This window comes from Gavia stellata, chromosome 11 (assembly GCF_030936135.1).
Source record: "Gavia stellata isolate bGavSte3 chromosome 11, bGavSte3.hap2, whole genome shotgun sequence".
NCBI classification, from domain to species: Eukaryota; Metazoa; Chordata; class Aves; order Gaviiformes; family Gaviidae; genus Gavia; species Gavia stellata.
Genome location: NC_082604.1, coordinates 30143368 through 30161665, shown reverse-complemented (window position 1 = coordinate 30161665; position 18298 = coordinate 30143368). Strand labels below are relative to the sequence as shown.

The following is an 18298-nucleotide window of genomic DNA, read 5'->3' as shown; positions in this document are numbered from 1 at the left end:
CATCTCCAAAGCAGGGCTCTTGGTGCTACAGCTGTTCTTTTCACATCCCCCTGCCCCCCCCCCCCCCCCCCCCCCCCCGTGTGTGCCTGCGCTTGCAGTGTTTCCTTAGTGGAATTACTACAACCTACGTCTGAACAGCCCTGTGCAGAAACGGTTGCCTCTGGGAGACGCCTAGAAATCTCTTAATCCTGAGAACAGCGGCAATTAAATCTGATCTTTCAAACATTAACCAGAAGCCCTGTAAAAGATTATTATTTTTTTCTGCTAAACCTATTATTGCACAAGTGGTTTGGTGTGTTTGTACAAGATGAAGGGTGCGCGTTTGCCAAAGCAGGTGCTGGTTATCGCTTGAGAAATGATGGTGGGTTACGTGCTGCTGCAGTCTGATGCCGGTGGGTATCTCTGCAAGCTGGGCTGTGTTTGAACGGCTGCATTGTGAAGCAGCAGCTAATAGCTCCTGAGTATTCAGTACATCTTTTTGCATTGGAGTGTCACCTCATGGCAGCCCTTGGTTCACGGGCCACATTCTGCTCCTCATTTTTCAACTGTCTCTTTCCTCCTGAGCCCTCTGGCCGGTGCTGCCGAATGCAGGACGGGGTGGTGGGGGTGTCAGAGCCTCGATGTTTAACCTGGGGTTGAAGTGCTGTCTCGGCCGGCTCTGAGTTGCTGAATGCCTTGTTGAAGAAACATGTTTTCTGGGAGCTGCGCAGCAGAATAACCTCTGCCCCGGGTGATCAGCCCAGAAATCACCTCCTGGCTGGGACCCAAACAAAACACGGGATTAACTTTGCCCTCATGGGTACGCTGGCTTGTAGCTGTTAAGCGTCAGTGAGAGCGCTTGATCCAGTCAGTCTGGGAGGAGGTGTGCCTGTAGACATGGGAGCCAAGCTGCTGTGCCTCTGCCTCACCTCTGCCCTCGTTGCTTACTACATCTACACCCCTGTCCATGAGGACTTTGAGGAGCCCTGGAAAGTGATGCTCATCTCAGCTGGCTTCAGAGCCGTCGGGCACCTGGTGAGCTTGGTGTGGGGCTGGCCTGGGGAGAGAGCGCGCTCTTGGTGCCTCTATGGCTAACAGAGATATGGCAATGTATTCCTGTCACACTTGGATATAGAATAGATAGATATGGTCATATACTAAGCGAAGGGCAGTAGTATCTGAAATTAAGCATGAAACTTACTGTAACTATGACTATAAAGAAACTTAGAAAAGATTTAATTGTGCAATCTTGAAAAAAGGATGTTCAGAGTAACTGGAAATGTGATATGTAATGTGAATATGGATAAATAAGTGCAGTTTATTTTGCTTTGCAGTCCTTTGCAGCTGAAGCACTGCTCCTTGAATTTTTCCTGTTTCTCAGAACCTGTATATTGAGCTTCCTCGGAAGTATTGTATTGGGTGTCAGAGAAAGGGAAACTAGAGCACTTCTTAAAAACTACTAATTCTTGTGGTTTCACAGGAATCTACTGACAGCATGGGCCTGAAAACTACGCAAAGGTAATTATAGGGGTGATGATGCTAGAGCACATAGAAGATACATATCTGTAGATGCATATCTTAAAGCTGGTTTAATACTACTGTAATCTTGCCTACCAAAAAATAGCATCTAGCTAGGCAGCGCAGAACCCTATGTCGCAGCCTGGAAAGGCAGTGGTATGATACCCTGTCTGTAGTTACATGGCAATATTTACTGACAACGCAGTCCTTATGTCTTTCTATGCTATTTTTATATATATTGCATCCCCGGCTTCTGCTTCATTTCAGTCATGTTATACAGCCATTTCAAACATATGTAAATAATCCGTGAGGCTGACGCCATGCGTAAATAACGCTGCTGTAGTTCTCACCTCTTAAGTACATTAAACTGGGAGCCATTCTGAATCCAGCTGGTACTGCATAATCAACGGTGGCTGCAGCAGCGTAACCGAAATGTAAAAACAAGGTCAAAGATGAAGGTTTGGGGGCAGGAGAGGGGCTGAGTGTTGCAGACATCTTTCTGGGTGGCTACAAACATTTTGAGACCGCTTTTTTCTCCACCATAAAATATATTGAGAAGAGGGTCTAAGGAGCCAGGGGAGAGGTACCAAGCTTTGCTTGAGGGCTGCTGCTGTAAAGGCTTGTCTGCTGCCGGCACGAACACCGGGGCTGTTTGCTCCAGAGTGCGTGAGTTTGGGATTTTGCCTTTTCTGTTTCAGTTAAAACGTGGTGGGTATGGTTTTCGGAAGCCCGTGGGAGCTACCTCTTTTATGATTTTTCTGGTGGAGGCAAGGGTTGGGACATCTCCTAAACGTCACACTTCGGGACAGCATCTAGAAGCCAGTGTTGATCTCCAGAGCCATCCCCATGTCAGAGAGCCTTTGTTTGCGGTGGAGACCTCTTGGGTCTGTACAGCCAGCAGAAGGGGGGGATGACGAGTTTTTGTGTGCGTGTTTACTCATGGACTCTTTGCTGCTTTCTTGTTTCTTTTGATCTTGTGGTTTGAGGTCTGAGTGGTGGGAGGTGAAAAAGTGGTGAGAAAGAAACTGTAGACGGCACTTTTGATGTGCTGCCTTGCTTCTTCTCCTCTTAAATCTCCTCTTGGAGGTAGCGGGCAAGGAAAGCGTGTGCACAGACAACTCATCTCCCCAGGAACACCTCGGGTCTGCTCACTCGGTCAGACCTGCAGCCTTCAGCACAGCAGTGCTAACTGCTCAGCAAGCAGACGCATTTTCTTTCAGTGTTGGAGGATTGTGCGTTTTCTCTTTAAAATGGAGTCGGTGTCCTTCGAGGCTGTTGTGCTGGCTGCCTGTTAAGCCTAAGGCTGTTATCAGCAGCAGTGGTGTGGAGTGAGCGTGTTTTGTAACTGTGCTCCGATCTCACGCAGAACCGTAATCCTGAGGGACTCTGACAAAGACAGCCTCCCTGGAACTGCACTGGTGCAAATTACATTTGGGATGGCTCTAAAGTGTCCTAAATATGTCCTGGATGGTCATCTGATTATAGGGCAACAATTTATAATCACTTAATAGTAAGTCTAAATTTGCAGAGGGGACCCTATTTTAGTCTTTGTGACTCCCTGATGGTGGTTTGAATAAAGGGAAATAACGCTACTGCTCTCAGACGCTCCTACCAGGAGGGTCTTCCCTTCGAGCTCCCAAAACAACGTGACAGGAAAGCCATGAAATGGCAAATCTCCATATTCCTTTGTCATCTTTGCTTCAATAGGTCCTGGGGAGCTCTCCAGCTTCTGTGCCAAATTGTGCAAAATTTCCTTTGATTTGGGGTTTCCTGGCCTGGATGAGTAACTGATTTGAATAAAACCTGTTCCACTCCCAGGCTGCTTTCAAAGTCTCTGCTGGGCAGGGCAGTGAGTGCTGAGGGGCTCCAAAGGCCAGTCGGAGGCTGGTGGTTAGACCTTGCTGTGGGTCAGCCTGCGGGGGATTGCAGCCGTGCTTGGTTTTGCTGCTGCGCCCAGACCGCGGCGTGCCGACGAGTCCATTCATACCCATCTTATTGCAGAAGGGAGACTGGGAAGGTCTCCATTCGCGTGTTTGTTATAACATCTCAAGTCTACATGCTGTCTAGCTGGAGAACAGCCTCCAGCTAGAAGAATAAACCAGCCAGTCTCTGTGGTGCTTAAGCACAAAGTTCTTTGTGTATTTTCTGGAAGTACCATGTGTGCACAGTCTAAGACAAAATGCATGAAGGAAGTGTAAAATGCAATCCAACATCTTTCTTCCCAGCTGAATGCTTCCCTGGCTGCAATTCCATGAAATCCTCCCAAAGCCTCCTCCATCCTTGGCCCGGCTCCTCACATGCAGTGAAACCCGGATTCAAGCCCTGTACAGCCCTGCTCACAAATGGCCTGTCTTCATCTTCAGCTGATGGAAAGCTTCACCTGGAGGGGTGCCTCCATCTGAACTATTGCCTCCTCAGATAAATAAGCTGCTAAAAGCAGTGTCAGGCTCTCTGCCTGTCAAGGCACAGCTGGGGCTCCTTTCCTCATAAATCACAGAATCACTAAGGTTGGAAAAGACCTGTCAGGTCATCAAGTCCAACCACCACCCCAACCCCACCATGCCCACTAAACCATGTCCTGCAGGGCCATGCCTACGTGTTTTTCGGGGTTTTTTCATCTTTGCGCTCATGCTCCCCTTATGGAAGATGGAGAAAGCGACTGTGGAAAACGCTTTCCAAAGCACAAGGAACACAAAACCCCAGAGTGGTTGGTTTTCCTCTTACCCAGTAACATGCAGTATCCTCAGATCGGGGACAAGGAGACTTTTCAGATGAGGCGATGATTGCTTTTTGCTTTTATATGACAATGGCCTCGAAACCACAGGCAGTAGAGTAGTGGTTTTCCACAATGTAAAATGTCTGCTTGTGGAGAAAACGGCTCTGAGAGCATTGAAAAGCCTCAGTCCTGAAGCTGCGGGAATTCCTCTCGATGCGGGGGAGTTTCACAAGCTCAGTGGAATTACAGCAGGACTCACTTTGACCTATGTATTTATTTTTTCAAGATGCTAATCCTCAGGGAAAATACAACAGCTGAGAAATATTTATGTAAACTGTGTAATCACTGTGGATAAAAATAAGCAGTTTTGGCATGTGCGCGTATTGGTCTTCATTGAGCTTATGACAAGACCTGAATTTTCCTTCTGCCCTGCATGCCATCTATTGCCCGTTTGTCTTCGTCTCCATTCCAAACCCCGGAGTTTGGCAGAGCTCCCAGCATCACTTGGTCCGAGCCTTCAGAGGGGCGACTCTTAAATATGGTGGTGATCACTATCAAGTGTTGTCAGTAAGGTCTTAGCTGTATTCTCTTTTCTTCTCACTTCTGAAAAAGTAGGTTATATGTAGAAGGTGATGAAATAGTTGCTTTTAACTATCATTTAAAGAAAAAAAAATTACAAAAAGCAAAGCAAGCAGGGTTCATTGTATGATTTGCAACATCGCGCCCTGAAGGCCAGATGTAATACCTTTCACGAGGTGATCCGTTAAAGTGTGTGGGGGGGTTGTGTGCTTGTTTTACGTTCTTCCTGGGAAGAATAATGCATCTCTTGGAAAGCTAAACTTCCGACAGGTTCTGCGCCAGGCTGGGCTATTTTATTTCTTATTAAACTCAAACCTGCTTTGAGTTTAATCTGTTGTTCGCCTTCAGGTAACACGTAAGACAGAACTTGGGTTTATTGCTTGATCATTTCTATTGCTGTGTGATGAGGCAGTCAGGAGCCTTGTGTGGGAAGCTGGGTCACGTCCCCTGTCACTGAGGGAGCCGGCGGTAGCTCTCTGCGGTGCGATGTCTGTGCCATCCCCGCGGCTGCGCTGGTGCAGGCGGGGCACTGAGCTGGAGACCGGGCTGTGGAAACGACCCACATAAAATGCTGAGCGTGCATGCGTGTGCACGCACAAACCGGCAACCCTAACGTCAATGCTGAGCATTTCCCACCACGCTTTCCTTTCTGAAAGATTGATAACGCAGTGCAAGTAACAGCCATGGGAGCGTTTGTTTTATCAAAAAGTCCCAATCAGTTTAATAAACTTCGGCCCGTTGTTAATTCGGTTATCTTCCAAACCAAGTGTTCTGATCGAAGTTATACGTGTGCAATTACAGGATTGTTTATGCCTGCTCAGAGAATTGTACGGTAGCCTGAAATTTAGACAAGTGCTTCTATTATCAGAGCGCCAGCTCATAATTTTTTGGGTGTTTAACTAGACTGTGCACAAGAGCGGCGCACATTAAACTGAAAAGTAATGCACAAATTAGTTTGAAATTTCTTCCAGTTTTGCTTGAAATGAACTAGAAATCTAAGCTCTTAGTTCACTTTCAGCAAGTCAGATAGCAAAGGGCTTTCAAGCAAATTTGAAGTTGTAGTCTTTTTTCTATCTAAAAAATAAACAAAACACCACCCCCGAGCTATTCCTTAATATATCATTAGGAATTAGATAATATAACGCTCCTAAATCATGAAGCGGGACGTCGTAGCTTTACCTTCTAGCTGCAAGCAGCTCCACAGCCCTTTGCCATAGCATACTGCGGTTTAAGGAGGCTACGTGTGGTAGGTGTTCCTCATCCTGCCGGCATTTCACGTGGCTGAGATCACGGTCTACCCACAGTCAATCTCTAATGCGGCTACATTTTTGCTTAAATAGGTATTTACACTATCTTTCACGGTATAGAAAATGAAGGCTTTATTTTTTTTCCAGTCATCGTGACATTGTTCTTTTATGTCATTTTGTTGTATATTACAATTTTTAATGTGTTTTTAGAGTACATTTCTAATATCTTAAAAGTAATGCAAGAAGTAAATTTCTTTAAACACAATTTAATCCACTGAAGGGGAAAAAGCCAGTGGGATTTATGTATAAGCAAACACTGGATACATCTTTACTTGCTGCAATTGCCCCCAGAGAGCTGTGGGGAAATGTGATGCCTCCTTTGGAGAGCTGTCGGCTTTGGAAGGAGTGGTTGGGATCTGCGTTTCTAGCACAGTCCATAGTAAATGCCTTCAGAAATGTTTTCCCTTGGATTCGCTATTGTCTGCCAAAGCCTCAGTACGATGAAAGCTAGCACAATTTTAAAAGTTTTATGTTCAAGGTTTAGAATGAATCTGTGAGCAAAAGGGATTCTGAAATGCTTTAATCTGCGTAAATTGTCATGATGTGAGAGAGCCAAAGCTACCAAATACTGATCTTTGGAGCTCCCATTTCACCTGCAGGTTTACTTGCTAGGGTTTGGTGTTTTGTTTTGATTTTATTTAGCATCTTAGAATAACTGTAATCTAATTTAGAACCATAGCATTTCATAATAAATGTATGAGAACATGAGTTTCAAAGGGAACTTCTTTAATAGTGTTAAAAGTTGGCAATTCCTTGGTTCTGAACTCCCTGAACGGCATCACTTTTCTTCTGCCAGGGAGTTTCTGTGGACCCCTTGGGAAAGTTTTCCCTGCCCTTTGCGAAGCTCTGCCGGGGCACCGATGGCCTCCCCTGCGCTCCCCACCTGGGAGGGTTGCAGAGGGGCTGGGGCTCCAGCGCTGCTGTGCAGCTGGGGTAGAGTCAAGATTTCTGGGAAAAAGAACCTTTTAAAAGAGTTAACCCTACGGGTATTTTTTAAGACCCCTTAGACTAATGCACTTATCAGGCAGACAGAGATCCCGGGTAGCATCATCCTTATTTCCTGTCCTGGAGGATGCTTCTCCTGGTCCCGTGGAGCCTCTCTCCAGGTCAAGGAGTCACTGGGATCATCCTTGGTTGGAGTCGGGCTGGAGCCAGCGCTGGTGGCCACGGTGATGCCACACCAGAGCTGTACTTCTGTCGGTGTATTCCACAGGGAATCGCCTCACGGGCAGAGGGCTGGTGGAAATCAGAACATCGGTGGCGGGGTTATTTTTAGCTTTTTATTGTGAAACGTCAAACCAATGTAAGGAAGGGATTTGCGTGGTTCAGACAGAGCTGGATCCTCCTCAAGGACGATGGTGCAGGAAGTAGCTTCAGAAGGTATAGTGGCACAGGTAGCGTGACGCAATTTTGTCTCATCTGCTGACCACGTGGAACAGATTATAAGGACACGACTCAATTCTTGTTCCGCTGCTCAGTAGGAGCACTCCTTCATTATATAGAAAAACATAGGGGTATGTAACCAATAGCATTGTTTGATGTAAACTGTAGAAATTAAACAGAGCTGGACTGTGGTACAGTGGCAAAGATATACTTCTGCCTCTTTAACATCTCAAAGTAGAGAAAATATTTCCTTTTACTCATGTAAGGGTACTCATTTCTAAATGATGCTCCTTGGCTACTGGGGTGGAACGGATCATTAAAAATCATTGTGTATTTTGAGGTAGAATTGTTGTATTGTATTTGTGCCACTGGTGTCCTTGGCATCCTGAAAGTACTGGCTGCTTTTGCTTCTGCAGTTCATCGCAGGAGCAGGTGTTACATGGTTCTGTGGTAACCGGCTGGAAAAATGAGGCAGTCTGGCTCATTGAGCAGCCCCTCATGTTGGGTCTCAGGAGGTTTCAACTGATTCTGCTCTCTTCCATATCCTCCACTATGTCCTAGTTACCCTCTACGCCCGTGCTTCCAGTTGTTGTCTTAGCCCCGACAAGCAGTGGGGTCCCCTGGGCTCCATTCCAGCCACCGCCACCGAGCTTTGCCGGGAAGCGAGTAGGACAAGGGAGTGGAAGAGCTCAGGCTGGGCAGTGTGACCGGCGAGACAGCGACTCCTCCGAGTCAGCAGCATTTGGCTTAGCGACTTCTACAGCAACTTTACAGACTTATACAGAGCATCAAGTGGCTTTATGGAAATTTAACCTCTGAGAGTAACTAAGGCTGTGTTTAAAATACTGTTTTCCCTTGTCTTGGCCTTTAGTCCGAGGTTGCTGCTCAGCTGGGTCTGATGCACTATATGGAAGCCCTGATGCTGATCACAGCTGTCGAATATGTCGCACCCATGTCTGATGAAAACGTCACCGTGACGGACACAGAGTTCAGCAATGTTGCCGTCCGTCTGTACCTGCCCAGAAAGCCGTCTGACGGGCTGAGGAGGGCGGTGGTCTACTTCCATGGTGGAGGATGGTGCGTAGGACAGGCAGGTAAGCTCTGCTCTGTCAGTACCGGGGGTCCCTATGGAAGATCTCAACGGCCCGTGTTAAGTGCTGCCTTTTGTTTTATGGGAGCGGGTCAGGGAACTGGTATTTCACTGGTTAAAATCCACCAACTCGGGAAAGGGCAGTCAGTATATCTTGCAGTGGAGGGTGGAGGGTCTGGTCCAGGGCTCTGCTTCTGTCATGGTGTTTTACCTGCAGCCCCTGGCTTGGTTACGTGGCACGAGCGGGAGAGAGGGACAAAATGGAGTTATCTTAATAAGGAGAGGAACATCCACGTAGGGATAAAAATGAAATGGAGATGCAGAGTCTGGGGGTTTCCTTGGTTTCCAGAAGCTCGATTCTCAGACGCTTCCTCATACCGCTTGCTTGGGGAAGGTCAGGGGTATTTATTGTCCCCTGAAATCTGTTTTAGGAAGTTTTGCCATATCAGAAGTCATTTATTACTGTATCTTTCTTTCCCATGAATGTGCCCCTAGGAGGCCAAGCGTGTTTCTTTGGCTTTGGTTACAATTGCGCTGTCAGTGCTCATCTGATGCTTGGTGTTCTTCCACGTTATGCCCAGAGGCGTTTTCTAAAATGTTTTAGTTCAGTGTGCCGTGCTTTTGCTATTACTTTTTCATGAGAGTGATTCTTCTTCCCTCCCAGTCGCATTCTCCCCTAGAGCACGTCGTCTGCTTCTCTTTGCTGTCGTTCAGCGCTTTACATAAATGGACATAAGTTGTTATCTTGGCCGTCACCCAAGCTGGCGTTGGAAGTGTAGTAGATATGGCTGACGTTCCCAACAACCAATCCATAGCTTGCTTTAGTTGTTGGGCTGCTTGTTTCAGGGAGAATGAGCCAAAATATTTTTCCCGGGCAAGCTCTTCTATTTCGGTGTGAATGCGTATGTGTAGCCGAGGTCTGGCCCCTGGTGTACTTCTGGTTTTCGTTTTTCTCTGCCGTAAAAGCTGAGCCTCCGGGACCCTGCATTGTGTAGTGCTCGGAAGCGTGAATAATGTATTTTGTTCATCCCTTTGGATAGCATTCAAGCAATAGCTGGATTACTTCATCCAGTTTGTGCCCGTGTGTGCCGCGGTCGTGTTGTGCTGCTGCGGAGGCATAGGCGGGTGGAGGTTTTGGAAAGTCACCTGAAAGCTGCTGCAAAGAGGAACATGCTGTTGTGATTATGTTCGTTCTCAAATGTACTGGCATATATTCTAAGTGACTCATTTCATTTCAGGCATGAAATCCTATGATCATCTGTCAAGATGGACTTCAAACATGTTAAATGCTGTTGTGGTATCAGTCAAGTAAGAGAGATTCTCCTTCTAGATGGGATGAGGGTTTGGAATAAATTAGTCTGTTTCAATTAATCTAGTTTTGCAATTTTTATCATGTACTTTCCTGATAGCTTTAAGTGTTTGCAAACAAAAGCTGTCAAAGTTCCAGTGGTGAATCATGGTTGGTGGTTAATTTGGATATTGCTTTATGAAGTTGGGTGGGTAAAAAAAAATTTGATCCTCCAGAATAGACAGATAGCTCCCATTTCTCGGGGCACAGAAAATAATAAACGTTCACCGATGAGGGCAGATGCTAGCAAGCCTTTCTCTTTATAAACAGCAGAAACTAACACACCTTCTGCTTGCCTCTGACAGCTACAGGTTGGCACCTAAATACCATTTTCCTGTTCAGTTTGAAGACGTGTATTCGGTAACGAAGTTCTTCCTCCAGAGCAGCGTCCTCTCCCAGTATGGGGTGGACCCGGATCGGGTCTGTGTTGCCGGAGACAGCGCGGGTGGCAACTTAGCTGCAGCTGTGGCACAACAGGTAAAAAAAAAGCTGGTTTGCTAGCTCAGAATTTTTTTTCTTTTGTATTTCATGAGCTTCTACAGAAGACTGACAAAAACCTCTGCTCAAAGCAAGCGCACCTCCTAAACGTCTCTCACGGTCCGTGTACGCAGGGCGTTGCGCAGCCTGCGGGATTGTCAGTGAGGGCTCCGAGTTTCCAACCAGGCAAGTTTACCTGAGCCATTTAATGGCATCAGAGTAGCCTTCATGCTATGATGTCCTCCAAACCTTTACACCCTAAGAAAAGGCTCCCTGCCCTATAATTAGGGTGTATGTCACTCTCTCCTTAAGCACATTTTGACCATTTTAGGTACATTGTTTGAAAAGGGAATTTCAGCAATTTGACTCAGAGATGTACATAACAGCAAAAAAAAAGAAAAGGAGGAGTAAATGTTCCAATGTCATTTGACCCCAGACAGTTTCAGTGCCTTTCGCACTTCTCACTCAGGTTTATTTAATAAAGTCAGTGCGATGTTGTCGCGCTCTTGAGAAGTTATTTGGATTGTGATGAATCTCACGTGGAAAGGTTGTGGATTTGCTGTGGACACTGAAGGCAGAAGATGAGGGAGAAGGTGGAAATTAGTGAAGAGGGAAAAAGGATGACATACAAGAAATGTCAGTATTCAATTCATCACGTTTTATTTTTCACATGTCTAAAATGCACAGAACTGTAGTTGTTTGAGTTCTAACACTTCAGGGTTAAAAAACCAAACAGATGGCTAAGCTCTAAATTGTGTGAAATGATAGAAGCAGCCTCCGAAACCTGCAATTTTTAAGCTATAAGAATAGAAATAAAATGAAATTATTTTTGATATGTGAGACTTTTTAATACAACATACTCTTTTAGGTGACCTGCCTATGAATTTAGAATTTCTTTAAATTAATCTATCCTGGTTTTATTGATAATCTTATTTTGCTTATGTTGTAAAATGCATATGTTAATTCCTTACTTTTAAGATCTTCTCTGTGTGGGAGAACAAACACTTTTTAACTGACTTCTTGTAATTATTTCTGTTTTCTTCTACAGCTGTTACAGGATGCTGAAGTCGAAACTAAACTCAAAGCCCAGGCCTTGCTTTACCCTGCTCTTCAAACCCTTGACCTGAATTTGCCGTCTTACCGAGAAAATGAAAACAAGCCCATTTTATCCAGGTTGCTTATGGTCAGGTTCTGGAGTGAATATTTCACTTCTGATTCATCTCTCAGGGAAGCGATGGCTTCCAACAGCTACGTCCCGGTTGAATCAAGCCACTTGTTTCAGTTTGTAAACTGGAGCAATCTGCTGCCTGAAGAGGTGAAGAAAGATCACATTTACACCAGTCCCACCTACGGAAGCTCCGAGCTTGCACAGAAGTACCCGGGCTTTCTGGATCCGAGGGCGGCCCCGCTGCTGGCGAGCGATGCCCAGCTACGTGGGCTGCCCCTCACCTACATCCTCACCTGTGAGCACGACGTCTTACGGGATGACGGAGTCATGTATGCCACGCGCCTCCGGGCAGCGGGCGTTCCTGTCACGCATGATAACGCCAAGGACGCCTTTCATGGGGTGATGATGTTTGCCTCGGGTCCAGTCGAGTTAGCTATAGGGCACCGGTTGTTGAACAGATATATTGAGTGGTTAAATGAGAATCTATGAGTTGACTATGCTCTAGTCTGCCTGGCTCGTGTTCACTGGGTGCGATTGCAGAGGGTGGGAGAATAGGAGCTATGTGAGTTTTTGGGCGTGATTGCCATCTTCGTTGTGTTGCCTTGCAGTGTCTGGACTGCAGCGTTTCTCATCTTCTCTGGCAGGAAAACCAGTCTGATTCTAACCTAAGTGTTCTTTCAGTGCTGTTGTCTGAGCTCAGAACCCCAGAAACCACAGGGACCGGCCTGGGATTTCTCTCCTGGCCAAGATCAGAAGGGTCGGTGTGCCCGACCCTGTCTGCATGCTGCCTGGGCTCGCCCAAGCCCCCGGCTGGCACAGCCTGTGGGACTTGATGTCTTGTGTCGGTTGCATCTTGTTTCTTCCTATCACAATGTTTTCATGTCGCAGGCTTGTGCAAATGGGCAACGTCATTGTTTGCACATGGGAGGTGCTCGGTGGCCGCTTGTTCCCTGTCCCTTTCAGCGTGCTCCCTTGTCCCGTGGGACGCACCGACGAGGTCCCCTGCGGCTGTCGGGCGATGGGGTGAGTAGAGGCGCAGGGACCCAACTTCATGAAGTAAAAGGCAGCTTGTGAAACCCTGCCCTTCGCCCGCGGCTGCTGGGTTTGTGCTGTTGTCTCTCTCCAGCACAGTTCGAGGGAAGCACTTGCAAACCAAATGGGGTGGCTGTAACACAGTGCAAATGTTGTTTTGTCATTGTTTTTTTAAAAAAAGCATCTTTCTTACTCGGTAATTACTTTCTTTAATCCCTGTACTAGAAGGAAATAGCATAAGAAAAGAGCGCTGGATATTCTTCCTATGAAGGAAGAGTGTGAAGGTCCTAGCCTTACAATAGCACTGCTGTATGTTTTATGCTCTACTTCCTTAATAAGTTATGTATCATGTCTTCTAATTATCCTTAAAAGTGTTTAGCAGTTTTTACAGATGAATTTTTGAAACTAAAATTAGCTTAGTAGCTTTTATAGGCTTGAAAAAGAAACACAATTCAGCTGTCAGACTTGAACAAATATCCTCTATATAAATGTTTTGTGTATTAAATATAAACCCTAAACATTTTGAATGACGAATGCACGCATTGGTTGGCTATTGGTTTTAAAATGATCAGAACACAGCACAAACATGTACTTCTAGCATCCTGCTTTTTTTCTTTTGCATAAAAGATACTGAATCTTCAGTAATTCTGTTTTTTTCTGAGTGTATGCGTGCAGCCTGTTTAGATGGAATGTATGTGGAATGATTGCCATATTTTTCTTTTTCATCTTTATTGTGTTGACTATAAAAATTAAACTTGTCTCTGATTCCAATGCAATGTACGTTTTGTCACTCAAGTATCCCATTTATCAGAAAGGAATAACAAGTTGGCTTTAGTACGCACAGTAGCTATTGCAAACAACGAGGACCAAACGCAGGGAGATGTTGTTTTACATCTGCTGGTATCGTTAATGTGAATACTTAGTAAGGCTTGACTGTGGTTGTCGAGGAGAGAAACAGAAGTGGTTGAGTAGATGTCGAGAAGAGGATGCTGAAGCTTGCGACTGGGGTGGAGACCAGCGGGGAGCTGAGCCTGGCTGTGGGGAGGGCTGGGCTAGGGCTCCTGCTCGCCCCAGGAATCGTGGTCGGAAAATCGGGTTTGGTGTTGCAGCAGGAGCATTCTGTGTCTCTGCTTCAGAATCCATCCTTGAAATGGTGAGTGCCTTACCGCCAGCATATCGGGCATGAACTGTACCATGACAGAATCACTACGGTTGGAAAAGACCTGTCAGGTCATCAGGTCCCACCACCACCCCAACCCCACCATGCCCACTAAACCATGTCCCGCAGTGCCTCGGCTAAAAAGCACCTAGTATAGCCCACGTGCGCAGCAGTGCAATGCGCTGCATGTTTGCGCATCCTCAGGGCACGCGCGTGCTCATGCAAGCTCCTGGCGACTGGAAGGCTACTCCCAGCTGGCTGGGAAGCTCTTTCCCAGGGTGCTCTCCATAAGACTGCGGGCAGGTCCTGGTTCTTGCCCATGGCAGAGAACAGTTCTCTGTCTGCTGGCAGCAGACAGCTCAGCTGGAGTTTTAACTCTCTCTCGTTTGGAATTAACAGCAGCTCAGTATTCCTGAGGAAGTGTAAGGGTTTGGGGTGTTGCCTCAATAACACCTTTGGTCTGACTTTTTACACAGTAACGTGGTCATGCCCAGAAGAATATTACCCAGGTTGGGTGTTTCCAGCGCTGTCAATGCTAGCAGGAGGAACCGAGCTGGCCTTTAGTCACTGTCAGTGATCCTTTCTCTGAGTCTTACAGGCTGCTTTATTCTTTCTTCCGTATAAACGTCAGAAAAAGACTTGCTTAAGAGAACATTTGGAGAGGACGGTTATTTTGTTTGTGTCAGAGGGGGACATGGACAAAGCCAGTGTATGAAAGCAAGAAGCCCTCAGCGGATTACACTGCGATCACTGATACTGACTTTGAGCAAAGCTGGGACACCCTCCTTGCCCACGCCACCACAGATGCGGTGTTTCCTCTGTTGTGGCTCAGGCATCGGCTGCGGGGACACGGGGAGCCCCGAGGCGGTGAGAGCAGCAGGGGGTCTGTCGGGTGGGTGCTGCTCCCCCACCTTTGCCCCCCGAGCAGGGCTGTTGGTGCCTCCTGCGCTTCCCTGACACGGGCGTCGCTTGGCATGTGCGCACAGCTCCTGGCAAAGCCTGGGGAGGGCTTTGGATGTGGGCCCCGGCATTTCCTCTGTTTCTTCAGACAAATACCCTTGGGAGGCGTTGGGAAGGGCTTGGCAGAGGGGCAGGCTGACGGGATGGTTGTCGGCCGAGAAGGGAGCCTGGGGAGGTGGTGAGGAGGGAGGAGGTGAAGCCATGCCCAAAGGGTAAATGCTTAAACTAGTGGAGAAACCGAGCAAGCATTGAGGAGATAAAGCAGTGAAGATGTTGGCAGGGAGAAGAACAGAGTGGAAGACTCCTCTAGAAATTATCTTAGCTTTAGAAAAGTTTTATACCTGTAAGGTAGTAGAAAAATTTACACTCCAAGCAAAAATGCTGACAGTATTACCAACCTCCCCCTGCGTGGTTTTATGGGACTCTGCTTGGAACAAGAAGTGTCTTTTAACCACTAGCACCTAAATATGGATGAATGATTGATTGGACTGTATATGCTTTTGATTAAATTTCTAAAATAGACTTTTTGAGTTGGAAATACTTGGTGAGGCACAAAACGAGACAGTGAAAATTGCAACATCAGCACCTCTGGCAGGAGAGGCTGAACCCGCAGTACGCAACTCATCTATCCAGAGCGGAAAACAGTAAAAACCACCCCGAGGGAAGGCTTTGTCCCTCTCCCAGTAGAGACTGGAGTGAAATTCGGTGTTTGATAGCATAAGACAAAGCTCAGCCTTGCGTGGCTTAGCCAGCGGCGTCCCGAGTGGGGAAGGCGGCACTGGCGAGCGCGCCGTAGCTCTGCCCTGCCGCTGCGCGTGCCCCTCCCGCGTGGCACGCCGTGCTCGCCCACCGTACCTGCACCATGCCCTTCGCTGCAGGTCCTGGGGCTGAGTCTCGCCCCACCGGCGCGTGCTCAGGACGCAGCATCAGCCTCTTGCCTGCAGCTCCTCCATTTCTCTCCTGCTCAGGAGGCGCAGCCCTGTTGGGAGTTTGCAGAGGAGCCAGCTCCGCTTGCAGAGATCGAACCCTCTGAGGACACCCAAGAGTGCGGGGGGGGCTGATCTCAGACTCTCTAGTTCCCCTATCACCTGTATAAAAGATGATACAGTGGTAGGTGTATGCAGAGAATATGGAATTAATTCACATTGAAAGTGAGTGGAGGAGGAAATAAAGCATCCCCACCAGTTAGGGTTTCCCTCATTATCAGTTTGTTAAGAGTCCTTTAACTTTTTGCTGATGTACTATGCTGGTTAAAAAAAAAAAATTACAGAAACACAACTTGGCAAATAGTTTTGGTTTTCTAGTATTTTTGGAACTGTTGATTAAAGTTGTTCCCTGTTGGCAAATTCAGTTTAAGGCCCCATCACATTGCTGCTGCTCAGCATATTCATTAACCACTTCACAGAAGCAGTTTCCAAGGCTCCCTTTAAAGGTTAACCCATAAAGCTGTTTGTTTTGTCATTTGGGTTTTCCATGCTAGGAGCCCCAGGTTGAACGCTCCCCACCAGAGGACAGCACATCTCAAACCCGCGTTACCAGCGAGGAGCTGCGCTGACTGGTATTGCTTATCCGACACGGGGCACGCGGGGCGGGACACCCCACTGTTCTGGCAGCAACAAGAAGTGCTGCCGAGAGCCCCCGTGATTCAGGTATTCCTTCCTGACAAGCCTGCTGGAAGGCAATGCGATTACAGATGCCAGCTCCTGTGACCAAGAGAGCTTAGCTAAGTCTCTGGCCTCAAAACACTCAAGGTTTAGAAAACTCTGCTCAGAAACAAAATGAATCTCCACAATATTCGTAGAGATGTTAATCTGGGACAAAAAGCTAAACCCGTTGAAATTACATTAAGAGTGTTTTGTCTTACAATTGCTGTAGTTATTTTTGAAACACCCTCTTCTTTGAAATATTTGTGCCTGGTTGGGCTAGACAAGGATTGTGACCTGCCCTCCTTCCCCGCCTCCGCTGCAGCTTCGGTGTCCCCAGCGCCGTGAAGACCCTCGTGCCGGAGCACGATGGGTCTGGGCAGAGCCCTGCAGGGACCCCCCGCCCAGCCCTGGCCCCTTGGTGATGTGCGAGATGGAGAGACCTTCCCGTCCCCGCAGTGCTGCGCCTGCCCGGGCACCCGCTCCCGGGACTCGGCTGTGCTGGTGAGGGGTACTGGGGCGGGGGGGATCGGGGAGAGGTGGGGGGGTCCCCGTCACGGCTCAGCTCTCCCGGCAGCGCCCTGGCTGTCCTACCAGCAGCAAAGCTTAAAAAAAACCCCAAAAGTTGCATTTTGCACCTTTGTTTCTTTCCACCTCAGCGGCTGGGTTGGGTTTATACAAATCCACTAACTGTGGCTAGAAAGCGCTGAGGTGGAGTCGGTTGTTAGTTAGCGGTGAAGGGCGCTCCCCTGCCCCGGGAAACTGCTTTTGCAACCGGGCTGATGCCCGGCCCTGCCGCCCGTACCCGCCTGCCCGAGCCGCCGAACGTGGGCAGCGCCAAGGGCAGGGGCATTTTTGGAGGTTTATGTCTTTATTGCTCTATTACCAGTTCTCTGAAGCTTTACTGCAGTGTGGAAGAAGAAATGCTCTGTTTATTCAGCCCCTTTTTAGCCTTCAGTGCAACAGCAGTTGCCTGAACGAACAAAATATTTACAAGCTGGTAAATTAGAAGCCAGTGTTATTTATCAGCCATGTGGGAAATTTTAAGGCAGCTTCTATAATGCTTAACTATTAGCTGATTTATTGGCCTTGTCTTCAGAGAAAAGCTAGAATACCTTTTTATATCCTAGCTATAAATAGGGTTAATATTCGCTAACCTTGAAATACATCACAATGAAGGGGAAGGAAGAAAAAAAAAACAAAAAAAGAAAAAACAAAAGGTTTTTTTAGAAGCTGAACCCTGTTTATTTCTCCCATTTAAAAATAATCATGGTGGTATTCAGGCTTTCACTGATGTGTGTCATGACCTTGCATTTAACTTCTCTCCTGGGCTTATTCACCCAGCCCTAATTATACTCAGCTGCCATTTGTATTTTATAAAAAAATACATTTATAAGCATATGATATATCCTTTATGTATGTTGCTTTGTGTAAATCCAACAAAATGTCACTTTCTAAATAAAATACAGATGTACTTTAGAGAAGCACCAAAGCTCCCTGCACACCCGCAGCTGTGTGGGGAAGGAGCCCCAGAACGCATCAATCTGGAGGGCTCGGGGTGGCAGAGCCCGAGCTGGGTCTCGCCCGCCTCCCTCCTGCCCGGCCGCAGGGCTGGGCTGCTCTTCTGGGAGCAGGAGGAGGAAGGCTCCAGGGTAAAGTTTCCATGTGGCAGCCAAGAGCAGCGAAGGCCTCTTCCTGGGAGGTGGATGTTGAAAAAAGGGCTTTATAGCTTCGGGGGAGCAAAAGAAATCTGTGTGTTGGACTTCTTGAACCATACATTATTAATGAAGAGCTATTCCTCCCAGGAAAAAAAAAAAACACGTGAATAATTGAAGCAATTTCATGTCTTTCCTCATTTTCAGGCCCTGCATATAATTAGTAGAATTCCAAATAACAGATGGCAAAGTGCTAAGGGGAGGGATTGTGCATGAGATGTGTA

The 18298-nt window shown here is 47.2% G+C and overlaps 1 protein-coding gene across 2 annotated transcripts; it reads left to right on the top strand.

Moving 5' to 3' along the window:
- Positions 1-876: 876 nt before the first annotated feature.
- Positions 877-12054, top strand: LOC104251416 (arylacetamide deacetylase). Of its 2 annotated transcripts, XM_009820339.2 has the most exons (6): positions 877-1023; positions 7128-7161; positions 8397-8576; positions 9811-9880; positions 10226-10397; positions 11446-12054. In XM_009820339.2, the coding sequence occupies exons 1-6, from the start codon at positions 877-879 to the stop codon at positions 12052-12054; spliced, it is 1212 nt and encodes a 403-aa protein (XP_009818641.1). The 2 variants fall into 2 exon arrangements, with proteins under 2 accessions (XP_009818641.1, XP_009818640.1); XM_009820338.2 differs by lacking the exon at positions 7128-7161 and having other exon boundaries at positions 877-1014; positions 8354-8576.
- The last annotated feature ends 6244 nt before the right edge of the window (positions 12055-18298 follow it).

Coding starts and splice junctions, on each gene's coding strand:
- LOC104251416 (XM_009820338.2), top strand. CDS start 877: ATGGGAGCCAAGCTGCTGTGCCTCTGCCTCACCTCTGCCCTCGTTGCT. Junction 9,881..10,225: donor GCTGTTGTGGTATCAGTCAA/GTAAGAGAGATT, acceptor TGCCTCTGACAG/CTACAGGTTGGCACCTAAAT. Junction 10,398..11,445: donor CTGCAGCTGTGGCACAACAG/GTAAAAAAAAAG, acceptor TTTCTTCTACAG/CTGTTACAGGATGCTGAAGT.